Consider the following 12,471-nt stretch of genomic DNA (forward strand, 5'->3'; position numbering starts at 1 on the left):
GTAGTTCATGATGGCAGTACAAGGTCTGTCATGGATCAAAAGGAATTGGTTGAAGCCCTTTTGCTCAAATCCATGACACAGCTGAAGAGGGGTATTATTTAAATACTCTTGGCTGGAGAACAGTTTGACTCATTAGGGATCTTCTTGCATTACCTTGTCCAGAGATGTCTATTCTGATACCCGTGCAACTCACTTTGCCCGATAGTCTGTTGTGGTCTTCTTAAGTTTCTCTAACTCTTTTATCTGTTGCTTGGACAGTGAACTTCGAAGAGGTGAGAGCTGCCTCTTCATTCTGCTTATACAGATAAGGATATGCCTTGATGCTTCTACAGGTCTTATTTGCAGGCTTTTTTTCTAATGACATGCTGTGCATGCATCTGTTTTCTGTGTGATTACCATCTGTCATGGTGGTAATGGTGGTATGGGGTTATTTTTTTCCCCTAGGTCCAGTGGTACGCCCCTCATGCATGTTTGTTTACCTAGTGATGCTGTCTTCCTTTTTACTGCAGGGAAAAAAAAGGTGAAAATCATGTTGTTTCTCTGAATACTTGCATTCTCTGTACTTGGGAGTGGTGAGGAGAGGTGCAGAGTGCATCTCTAATTACATTTATTTAAAAATACACAGCAACTCACTGATGCAACTTGGTTATCCATGCAAAAAGTGCCTCTGTTAAACTCTGTAATGAATAGTGCTGAAATGAATGTGGGGAGCAAGGGAGATCTTTTTAGTTATTTTGTAAGCTCTGTTTCCTCTGTACATCTATCACAGAGGGTGAAATTTAGTCTATATTGGAGAAGATTTACTTTTTCTCAGGAAAGGAGGTGGTATGTTGGACAAGATTGAAGAATTAGTTGGGTAGAATAATGTTGGATAGAAATAATGAAAAAAAGGAAAGCCAAATTTGCTGGGAACTCTGATATTAAAAAAACTGTACAGTTGAAGTAAGCATTTTTTACCCTATTTTCCACTTTTCCTACCCTGCCTTCCCATAATATTATATGGAACAAGGAAAGAAGCAAAATGTTGCCATTCTTCAGAGAAATATGAGTGTCCTAGAAAGCTGCACATGGTGTCATTAAGAGACTATGTTTCATTTTTTTTATATCTCTATACAAATACAGATATATTATTTTTTTTTTCAATAAACACAGCAGTAGCATATATTAATTCTGCTATGTACAAACACAGCCCTTCTTGGTTGTGTGTTTTTCATGTATGCCAAATCACACATACTGATTATTGCTATAGCTGTGATGCTTAGAGGAGCACTGAAATCCATTTCTGTTGAAAACTATCATCATAATGTATGTGGTGTGCAGGATAGAAAGAAGTTGACTTGGGTGTGTTGTGTACCCAAAACCAAGCACTTGTGCGTAACCCAGTCTTCATAATGGACTTTAAAGATCTTAAGCTTTCATTGTACAAAATGTTGCATAGCCTTTTCCCTTTCAGGTGTAGTCATCTGGAAAAAGGAAAGTGAAAAGGGAAAGTCCACTTGTGGTATGTTGAATAGATACTACCAGCATTGCCCATCTTAACTGCAGATGATGGAACCTGGGGCAGGATTAGGGCCTCTGAAATAAAGACAGAGGACAGAAAGAGTTTGTCTGCTACTTGGACACCTTGCTGTAGATATGCATGACATGCAGTGCTTATACTTACAGTACTGAGGGAATTATGAGCTTCCTCTCTTGCGTTGTGTACCACGTACACAGCATCTTACAACACATTGCATGTCGTATCTGGGACCAAGCTGGACTTGTGATGAGTGCAGCTGGGAAAGAAGAGGACATGTTTAAAGTTTTTCCTATCAATGAGAACATTGCTTAGTACACTGATTGAACTTACTTTGGCATTTTGTAAGGCTCCTGCCTTGTTTTTTTAAAAAAGAAAGTGGAAGATGCCTGCTAAACAAGAGTCTGCAGGAAAAGTGGGACAAGCTTGATGACAGAAGCAGCACATAAAAGCTTTCCGAAGAAATGTAATTTTAGTCTTGGACGCAGAAGATAAAATCTTAGATGCATGTGTCACAAACTCTGGGTTGCTGTGATGAATGGGTTTTTTGGATGCTTGATTTGAAACTGACGTTTAACTTGCAGAAGTGGTAGATGCTTACAGCTGCACCTGAAAACTCAATGCATACTGTATTTTGATAAAGTATAACAACAGTGCTAAATCATCTGAAAAAATCCAATTTTAGTTGTTTCCAGTTGGCCATTTTAAATTACTAGATACTTTTTGGCCTTAATCTCTCCATGGCTCACTTGAATTTTCAGGACCGCTATGGAAATTAATTCAGGTTGGTGAAGCGTTTCCCTAGGAGGGAATTAAACAGCTCTGTGGGAACAGAAGTTGAATTGTATTCGGTAAAGGACAGGTGAGGCTGTGCATGAGACAATGAGAATAACAAAACATGGAATAGCTCCTTAATTAGGGGAGTGCCATGCATTCTGCTTGTTGGGTATGGCACAGGTTCTGTAGAGAAATTGTTTGAACACATTATTAAAACATTCCTATTTTTAAGTGTATATAATGTGCAAAAGTACACTGAATTAAACCTTCATAGGTATTTCTTAATACCTGGGTGCTTTGCAACATTAATGTTCGGTTAACATTGTGTGTGGAATTTAACAGTGCTAGCGCATTGCACACAGAAGCGTTAGCTGGGATTTTGCTAAGTACTGTGTAGATGCCTTAAAAGACGTATTTTGCATGCCAAAATGCCTGGCATTCACGGATTTATGAAAGGGTAGGTGAAGGGGAATGCTTCTCATCTAAACAGTCATTGCACGATAGGGCTCTGAAGTTTATAGGAAACTTCAGCTGGGAAAGGGGACTGACAGCCAATATCCCTTGTTCAACTTTGGAATCAGTGCTTTGAAGCCTGAGAAGAGATTTTTAACAGCCAAAGTGACCATCTTGAGGATGTGGATTTTCCTAGCCATTTGGATAGCTAAACCTCTTGTTTAGGCTTTCTTCTCTCTATATATGAATGATTTGCAGCATATTTTGTCTCACCTTAGCAATGCAGTATTGCTTATTCATATCTGTCTAGAATACCATCACCAAGATAATTTTCTCAGCCTTTTGTTTTGGACTCTGTCTCAGTAGTTCAGGTGTAGCTCCTGGATCATGTCAAATATAAATATAAACACTCACATTCAATTTCTTGACACCAGTCATCTGCTCTTTCTACAGCATGTCTTGCTCGGTTTGGAGAAGACACCTCCCTTTTCCTCCAGTGGGTCCCTTAAGACAGCCTCCATTGTCCTTTCATTTCGGTATTTCATGTGCACCTTCTTGCTTGTTCTCATTATTCCATGAAACCTCTCTCACGGTTTCCCATAGCCCTCTGTCAGAAATACTGTTGTCTTGGTGGGTGTGCCATGCCTCTCAGTATGACCAGTATTCTGTAGCCTGCTCAATTTTTCCTGTTTGCCTAAATTTTTCTGGTTTTGTGCAACATTCTCAAGGGCTTTGGGAGAAGGGCTGCCACTTTGTTCTGCTAGTACAGTGCTTGGCAGAGTAGACTAAGGTGCTAAGGGGCTATTATAAAAATAAACTAGGAATGATTTTCAGATAATGTCAAGCCACTGTGCTCGCGAAGAGGAGAAAGGAGAGTTGGGAAATGTCCTTGCAGCTCTCTTGGAGCAGAGGAGAGATCGTTGGTGACTTCCGAAGCTGGAATGTGTCAAAAAAAAAAAGTAACTTGTTGCACAGCACTGACCATGATAGTGAATGCATAACAGGGGCTTGGAAAAACTAGGGAGAGGGGAGTATCAAGGTGAGATTCGACCAGTGTGTTGCTCCATCTCTTGCTTTCACACGGTTGTTCATCTGGAATGACAGCTGTCACCATGCATCATAAAAGGCAGTGTCAAAAAAGTGTTAGATGCAGTTCTTCAAAGTTATCTCAGTGTTAAATGCGGCGTGTTGCTGTCGCTGAAAACCGTCCATAACCCTACAAACTGGTTAGACTGGCTTTAAAGCCTAGAATAACTCTGAGCAGTTTGTGCGGATCTAAGTGGTGATGGCGGGGATGTCAGGTTAATCAGCAAAGTCAGGTTCCAGAGGAGTAAAATGACCAGCTGAAGGCCAGCATATCTTGCTGTCTTATAGGAGCTGAATCCTCATGATGAGTATGGGGATTAGAGGTTATAAACATCAGAAAGTGCAGCCTTAGAGGACATGCCCTGTTTTGCTGGGCACCCATGGCTAGATTTCTCTTCCGCTTGCATGATGATACAAATCTCAGAAAGTTCAAGGCTAATTACTTGCTTCACTGGTAAGTCTCATTTATATGTAGCCTTCCCTCCCAAAGGGAGTTTGAAGTAGATTACAGACGATAGCACTGCTGTGGTATAGCTCGACCCAGAGGTGCAACAGGCAGCAAGCGGAGGCTCTGCACAACACGATGTGGGGGAGGTTTTGGCAGAAGTTATCCAAACAAGCATTTGAAAGTTGCATTTGCCAAGGGATTCTGGATTTCCAGGCAAAGATACCACTTTAAAGCTCTTACCCGAAATGATCCACACACAGCAAGCTAGGGATCCACTGAATATTTCATTGCAGTCAGCAGGGAGGGAGCTGTGCTCTTGTGTTTGTGAGTAGAGACGCTCAGGGAGGGTTGAAAGAGAGCAATGTCCTCTCTCCTGAGTTAATATTTAGACAATGCTACCTCTTTTTTCATAAATACTTCTATTTTTGTATTTCTGCATTTCCCAGAAAGCTTTGGGAGTAAGCTCTCCAAAAACTTAAATATGGTGTTTAGCCCTTGCTGTACAGTTACTTCTCTTGGCAAAGCTGGGCTCGCTGTTCTTGAGCTTCTGATTACAGGAATGGTATTTTTCATTTTTAATTCCTTGGTGTATCTTTACTCAAATTACCTCCTTCCTTGCCAGCGGTGGAGGTTAGGTCCCACCACGAAGTAATTACTAGCACTGGAGATGTACACGCTTCTCCCTTCTTCCAGTCACCCAGCTTCTGCCCAGTGCCTGTGTGCTGTATATGTGTGTGGTCTTAATAGCAAGGGCAGACAGCAGCACGGAGGCTGTAACCCGCTCTTATTTTTGTTACCTGTTTGCAGCTGAACTCTGTTGGCATCTCAACACCTTGATATGCTCAGATGTGTAAGGGTCTTGCGTTAGCCTTGCAGACTTCTGGTGGCACAGCCACAGCACTGTGGCTGCCTCCCGTGGTGTTGATGCAGCATGCAGTTAATTCAAAGCTCTGTTGTTTACTAGCTGTGTGGTGTACGTGCGTGCTTTCTGCTTTAATTCCATATAGGCAGTAAATACTCTGTATGAAGACAGGAGAAAGCTTTGAAAGAAAGATCAACACTCTTATGTATATTTGGCCTCAGATTTCAGCTGCTTGATTTAATGGATGTGCCTCTCAACTACTGACGAGTTGTGGCAGAGGACTGTTCTGTATGCTGTTGGGATGCAGTACAGCTGGTGTAGGGTACTCTCCTGCAAGCGAAAAGAACTGATATGACTGAACTCTAGCAGTAGGGATGGGAGATTTTTTAAGATTTTTTAAGAATTGCAACTGCCAAAAATGCATTTGATTATTTTATTTTTTCTAAGTGGGGTTGTTAATAGCCTTGTGGAATTGTTTTAAAGTTTGAGTCTTCCCAAGTTCTTGATCCTCTATCATACTTTAGACCTGGGAGAATAAGTCCCTTCTCAGCAAGCCAAACAGTGGCTTTTTCGTGAATGGAAATGGGGAGCTACCAACTTACCATGCCAACCTTCTCCCAGTTCTTGACAGTGCAAGGCAAACCTTTCAGCTTTGTCCAGTGAAAAGCTGCATGACTTCTCCTGATGAGTGAGCTTGCAGTAAGTGGGGCTAGGGAACAATTCTGCCAACACGTGGTGCAAGTTTCATTGCTGCCAGTAAAAATATGCATCCTGTGCTGTGACTTCCAGAGGCTCTGGAGAGGAAATTAGCATGATCACAATGGCAGTGGTGGTCCTGTGAAATCATCAAAGCCTTTATCCTCTTTTATACTTACTAAATGAATCCTTGGGGGGAAAATTCTGAAGTTGAGAGAGTGAAAAATCCTTTGTTCTTAAAAGTATGGTATCACCACTCTGGCTATTTGATGATTGCAAGCAGTAGAAGGAGCAGAAGTCTGGCTAAATGGTATCTCTACAAGGAGGAATAAAACTGAGTCAGCAGGCATTAGCGTGTGTAGGACATGGCTCCCTGGCTGCTTTACCCAATGGCTTGTTTAGTCTTGTTCTGTTATGTGTTAGCAGCTTTCGGCAATGTACAGTGATTAGTGCTCTGTGTCTTTCCTCACTGCTCCTCTCTGTATCCTGGGGCTAGGATTAGGTTACAGCCCTGAAATGGCATGGTTGTCTGCATTGATGGAGAGCTGAATAGTAAGGGCAGAGTTTTGTTGATAGACTGAAATGCCTTCTGTGTTTGTTTCCCTTCTCTGGAGGAGGAATGACATTATTTTCATTTGTAGTCTTTTTGTCTCTGACCTAAACATGTGGTGTCCAATTTCCTTCCCTGGCAGGTGACCTGGAAAATGAGGAATGGTGTCTGGCTACAGAGCTTACTCCAGCAGCAATAAAGACTGAGCCAGTGTTGTGCGAGACATCAGGCCTTGCTCCCTCAGTCAGTCTCACTGTCACAGCCACATCGCTGGAGGGGGAACAACCTGAGCTACATACGGATGCCCTGGTACTTGCAGAATTTCTGTTCTCCTCTCTGCACAATTAGCTACAGATTCTCCTAAGACTCTGCATACCAGTGTAGCCTCCTTGGTGCCAAAACTTGTCAACTCAGGGTGCGCACTGCAGTCTGCTTTAATGGTTTTTGATGTTTGCTGGTGTCCCACTACTGCTGTAAGAGCTTGTGTTTCAAAAAACTTACCTGCATCTTCAGGTCTTAATGGTTGGATGCACAACTTTCTCTTCTGTGCTAGCCCCAAAGCCTGGGGCTCATGTGTTTTTAGAAATATTTAAATGGTTTCTAATCAATCAGTCCCACCTGAACTGACTAACCCATTTGCCCTATTGAGCCCGTGACAAGTTAAGTATCTTCCATAATAACCTGCTTTAGTGCTGCTGTGCCTTCCCCTAATCAGAACAAGACTCCTTACTTGAAATGACTGGAGAGTTTCCCTGTTTGTCTGCTAAGTCACTCTTGCCAGATCTGTGAAGCTTTGACATTTCGATCTGCTGCTACTTCCAGACCAGCCTGCCTTGTAAGGAGCATTTGTGATGCCTTTCTGACCACAGCTGGAGCAACCAGTGGGCATTCTCAAGGGCTTAGTTTGGCTGTGGTTGGGTTAAGGAGAATGAACTGCAGCAGCTGATGGCTCACCAGAGTCCCCTGTCAGTGGAGGAAGAAGCATGACTGTTCTCAATCCCCAGGGTGCAATGTTGGTCCAGGCTGGGTGGAGTTAGTATACGCTGAAAATAAATGTTTCCACTTGAATGTGGATCAGAAATATGTGCAACAGAAATTATTTTATGAGAAACTGAAAAAATTAAACACAAGGTTCCCATAATTCTCTTCTAGTCTGAATGTGCTCTCCCTGGTATGTAGTCCTGCTGTAGCTTGGGATGCCATGATTTTCAAAGAGTGTATTGGGACTAGCTGGTGGATCATTACCATTGCATGGATTAGTTACACAGGTTATTGAGAGAGATTTTGGCTGTAATGAACATGCTGATGTGCCAGACTTACTTCCTCAAGCTTGGGACTGTAGCAGAAAGGCAGACTCTGAGCAACAGCTTGGCAGCCAGGTTCCCCAGCCCTGTCAACAGGGCAAGACAGATGTCTTCCAGACTTTGGTCAGCTGTGACTGTCTCTTTTCGTGCTCCTCCACACTGTGAAGTTAACTTGGGTTGGATAATCTGGAGCTCAGTGACTGGCACCTTGCTCTTGCTCCCATATGACAACAGTCTTGAACAGGCTCTCCCCCACTGCCAGGAGTGTTTCTGTCTCTGCTCAAACAGACTGTGCGGTCCGGCAAATCCTAGCAGCAGATCTGTTGCTAAGAGAAGTAATTTGAGTGGGTTGCATGCTAGCTTTCAGTCTGAAATGTCATCTCTGAGGCATAATCTTTTATTTAGCTAAATATAGTAGTAAGAAAAGCCATAGTGGGAGTAGTCAGGGCAGTATTCTCTGTAGCCTCGTTTAGCAAACAGTGTGAAGCAGTTAAAGCTTTGCCTGTAGCAGAGCAGGAGGAGAGGGAACCTCTCCATTTATGGAGAAGTCGTCCTTGTATCCTTCTGTTAAGATTTTTAAGAGGTATGCTTTGGGTTTTCATGCTGTTAATTTGTCTTTTCTAGATGAAACCACTGAGCCAGAAAGTTCTTCCAGAGATTAAATTGGAGCCCCATGAAGTGGATCAGTTCCTGAACCTCTCTTCTAAGGAAGGTCTGTTAATTACCAACTCAAAATGCAGGGGGAGATGACCAGAATGCACAATAAATGTACTTTACCCTGATTAAATATTTGGCTTCCTCATTTGCCATGTCAATCTTTAGGCTGAAGCTGTTGCCTTCTAGGGACTCAACTCAGGCTGCTGAAGAGCCAGCCTCTCTGAGACCCGTTTATGTGTTTTTTCTTTTTTTTTTTTTTTTTTTCCTTCCTCATCACAAAGAAAATGTTCCCTTTTTTTGTGTGTAGCATATTAATAATCATACAGTTGCTGGAGGGAGCTTGAATCCTTAAAGTACAAGATTATTTAGGCTAGAAATCAGTTTGAGGGGACTTAACTAAGGCATAGAAAGCATGAAGAGCATAACCGGAAACTCTACTGTTTTAACCTCTGATACAAAAGGAAGGATGTGAGTTTATATGAAATTAAAAGTTAGGTCCGTCTTTTTGTAGCATATTAGTTTTAGTAGAGTTTTTAAGAATGACCAGGATCACTTTGCACTAATCTGTAAATGAGGAAGGAGGAGCAATGATCCCTGCCCTGAAAGTTAAACACGTTTTTGTGGCACGTAATCTGTTAACCCAAGAAAAGTTTGAAAGAGCCAAATATTTGGGCTGGAATTGGAGCAGATAACTGCATCTCAGTTAGGAACACTTGATGAATGAATTAGTTAGTGAATTCATTTGTGTAGGTAAGTAGAACTGCTGTAGGGAGAGAAGCAAGTGATGTAGCAGGTGGAAAAAGGGAGGCTATATCTCAACCCAGGGCATAAATTCGATTGCTCAATTTGTGGGATTAAGGGCCTTGCTGTTTTTCAAGCGTGTATCTTCTGGCAACTACTAAAGTTAAGATGCTAGACAAAAAGCGCTCATGTATAATAGCTTTTTTTTCTTACTATTTTTCTTCCTTCCTCCCCGACCGCCCATCTGATCTTTTCAACTCAAATTTGCAAAAGTATAACAGAAGTGGAAGGTGGCAAATTCAGCCCTGTATCTTCTACTCCCAATTTTCATTGCTGTAAATTTACCTCAGAGAAAAAATGACTTAGTTATGGCTGTTTTGGACATCTGCTAAATTGTCCATGTAATATGAGTAGGTGAGACGTTGCCCTGTTTCTCTTGTCCAGACCCATTTGGTCATAAGCGCTTTGCTTGCCAATTCTAACACAGGTTCTTCTGGCTGCAAGTGCAGTAGAAGTTAGCTTATGGCCCTGGATAGCACAGTGTGAGAGAGGTACCTCTGGTGGTTGCCTATGCTGCTCCTGCTCCATCAGTACATTAAAGCCTTTGCTGTCATTAGGTTGTCACTTCCTCCCAGTTGTGCCAAATCAGGGCCTTAGGAGGCAGATTATTTCTCTCCTTCTTGTTCATATAACACCTTGGACGTGATCCCTTCTCTTGAAAAATACTGGCGATTTGTTTAATCCACAGCAAAGTTAGGAAAGGCTATTGTTTTTAGAGAGAAAGCAGGCTGGCTCAGAGCCCCTCTGTTAGTGTGGTTTCCTGGGGACAGGGGACTTATACTGGAGGGTTATACTTAAAACTCAAAGCATTTGCAGGAGAAACTGAAGTGTAGGTAGAAATGACTGGAGTATATGCACAGAGCCCTGTTTTGTCTGTTGAACTTAAAGATAGCTGCTGCGTTTCATTCCTTCTTTGGAGACCTGCACACTCTGAAAATCTTCCAAGTTGCCACTTTTGCTTGATCCGTTTTTTAACAGACAGTCCTAGTCTTGGAAACTGGGTGGTGGTGGTGGTGGCGGCTCTAGTGGAAATTTAAATTAACACCTCAAAACCTTGTTTTATATGTGTCGCTTGCCATTTAGCAGTGGATCCCCTGCATTTGCCTCCAACCCCTCCCAGCAGCCATGGCAGTGACTCTGAAGGAGGGCAGAGCCCAGCTAGATCGCTCCCTCCTTCAAGCCCAATCCAGCTACAAGCCACGGCTAAAATGACATCACGCACAGCTTCAGCGCTCTCCAATTCCCCTCTCCTGACTGCACCACATGTAAGTTGGACTGGCTTTTTCCAGCATCTATCTATCTGTCTCTCTTTTTTCTTTCTTTTTTTTTTTTTATTTAATTACTGGTTTTGCCATGGATTTGCTACCTTTCTGTTGTTCTTTAGATGAATCCATCTCTGGTCAAAACTGCAGATCCAGTAATTCTTGCTCACTGGTCTGTTCCGTTCCCACAGAGAACAGTGTGCCTCTCCTCTAAGCTGAGACAGGGTTCAACAGTGTTATTAGGTTTCTCCCACCATGGATTGTGTTTTGCATTAGGGCCCGGCCTGGCTGGGTTAACCTGTCCCTGGTAGATCTGCATCTGTCCCCTCGTCTTGTCGAAAGCGCAAGTGGTGATCTTCAGGGAGGGATTTCCAGTAGTGGTTTTCATTTGTCTCTTTCCCTGTTTGAGCCAAGGAAAGTTTTACTGTTGGCCTCAATGTGTGCAGAGCTGGGCCGAGAGCAACTGTTTTGAGGGAATTCTGTCCCAAAGGTTCAGTCTCTGAATGGAACCTATCTTCAAGGTCTTCCCCTTCCATGCATTCCCAATTCCAAGAGGCTGCAGTTTTAGTAGGCAGAGTCCTCTCTGAAGCGGGAAAGCTGCTGCCTCTCCTCCCTAACACCCTTTTCTCTAGGGCTGTGTGCATTTACTGTTACATTATTTCATTTCTATGATACTTGCAGAAATTACAGGGGACTGGCCCACTCATCCTGACAGAGGAGGAGAAGAGGACGCTGATAGCAGAGGGGTACCCAATCCCTACCAAACTGCCCCTGACAAAAGCAGAGGAGAAAGTGCTGAAGAAAATCCGCAGGAAAATAAAGAACAAGGTAAATGTTAGTTTGCTTTGCTGGGTAATTCCTACTCATCCTTCATTTTAAAAAAACGCTGCAACAATTCTGCAGTAATGGTCTGTGGTACTGTTCAGTGCTGTAAGATGTCTTTTAGTAAAGTGTTTTTCTTTGTTCCTAAACACATCCATCAAATTCGCTGTCACTGTGACAGTGTGCCTCTGTCTAGGTGAACACCTGAACACATGAACAATGGAGTATTTAGCAAGCAGGGTATCAAGTTGCTGTTGCTTGGCTCCATTTACGAACAGTACAATCCTACCCTTATGGTAGGCAAAGACCTCTGTATTCTTTCCATGATGATGAAGATGTTCTTTTCCACTATTTCATGTTTAAAATCTGACTGTGCATTTCAGTGCCCCAGTCTTTTGATCACTGAATTCCATGACCTTTAAATGAATGGTTGATACCAAGGCTGTGAAATGCCCTACAGGTCTTTTCTTTCTTCGAACATGGGGAAGAGCCTAGTGATAGGGAGGCAAGCATTTTTATTCAGACCTGGACAGCTCACTTGTTCTAGAGAATATTAGCACATCTTTGATGGTTGATGCATTCTGTTACTGGTTTTGCAGATAGAGGTGTAAATTTACCCACACTGAATTGGAATTCGGTCTTGTAATATTTTTTTCAAAGTTTTTGGAAGTGACCTTGTGCATTTTATGTACCACTTTCATATAATCAGGGTCATTTATATTGGAGGGGATCTCTGGAGGTCCTTTAGTCCAACTCCTTGCGTTGAAAGCAGGGTCTGCTCAGAGCAAGTTGCTCAGGGACTTGTCCAGTCATGTTTTACTGTCTCAAAGGGTGCTGAGTCCCCAGCATCTCCGGGCAACCTGTTCCCGTATTAGGCCACTCTTGTGGTAAAAACAAATAAATAGAATCCTTAACGTCTAATTGGAATTTCCCTTGAAAGTTGTATTTGATGCCTCTTGCCATTTTGCTGTATGCCTCTTGAGAAGACTCTGACATCATCTTCGCTACACAAGATAGTTGAAGACAGCAATAGGATTCCCTCCTTAGCCTTCTCTTAAATCTGAACAAACCCAGCTTTCTCTGCCTTTCCTGATATGTCATGTGCTCCAGCATGCTTATTATAGCAGTGGTCCTCCTGTGGCCTTGCTTCTGTACATCCAAAGTATTTATTTCAGAGCCACAAACTGCATGCGGTACTCAACTGTGGTCTTGCAGGTGCTGAATAGAAGGGAAGAAC

At 42.6% G+C, this 12,471-nt stretch overlaps 1 protein-coding gene across 2 annotated transcripts in view; it reads left to right on the plus strand.

The window, feature by feature from the left end:
* The window catches only part of CREB3L2 (cAMP responsive element binding protein 3 like 2), an 83,959-nt gene that overhangs the window by 52,512 nt on the left and 18,976 nt on the right, over positions 1–12,471 (plus strand). Inside the window, exons 3-6 of one of the 2 annotated variants that reach the window (XM_030040180.2) lie at positions 6,531–6,697; positions 8,317–8,404; positions 10,237–10,415; positions 11,094–11,240. In XM_030040180.2, coding sequence (XP_029896040.1) covers positions 6,531–6,697; positions 8,317–8,404; positions 10,237–10,415; positions 11,094–11,240 — 581 coding nt within the window. Of the gene's footprint in view, positions 1–6,530; positions 6,698–8,316; positions 8,405–10,233; positions 10,416–11,093; positions 11,241–12,471 lie in introns of both variants that reach the window. The other variant, XM_030040179.1, reaches the window with a different exon arrangement.

Source organism: Aquila chrysaetos, chromosome 17 (genome assembly GCF_900496995.4).
Source record: "Aquila chrysaetos chrysaetos chromosome 17, bAquChr1.4, whole genome shotgun sequence".
NCBI classification, from domain to species: domain Eukaryota; kingdom Metazoa; phylum Chordata; class Aves; order Accipitriformes; family Accipitridae; genus Aquila; species Aquila chrysaetos.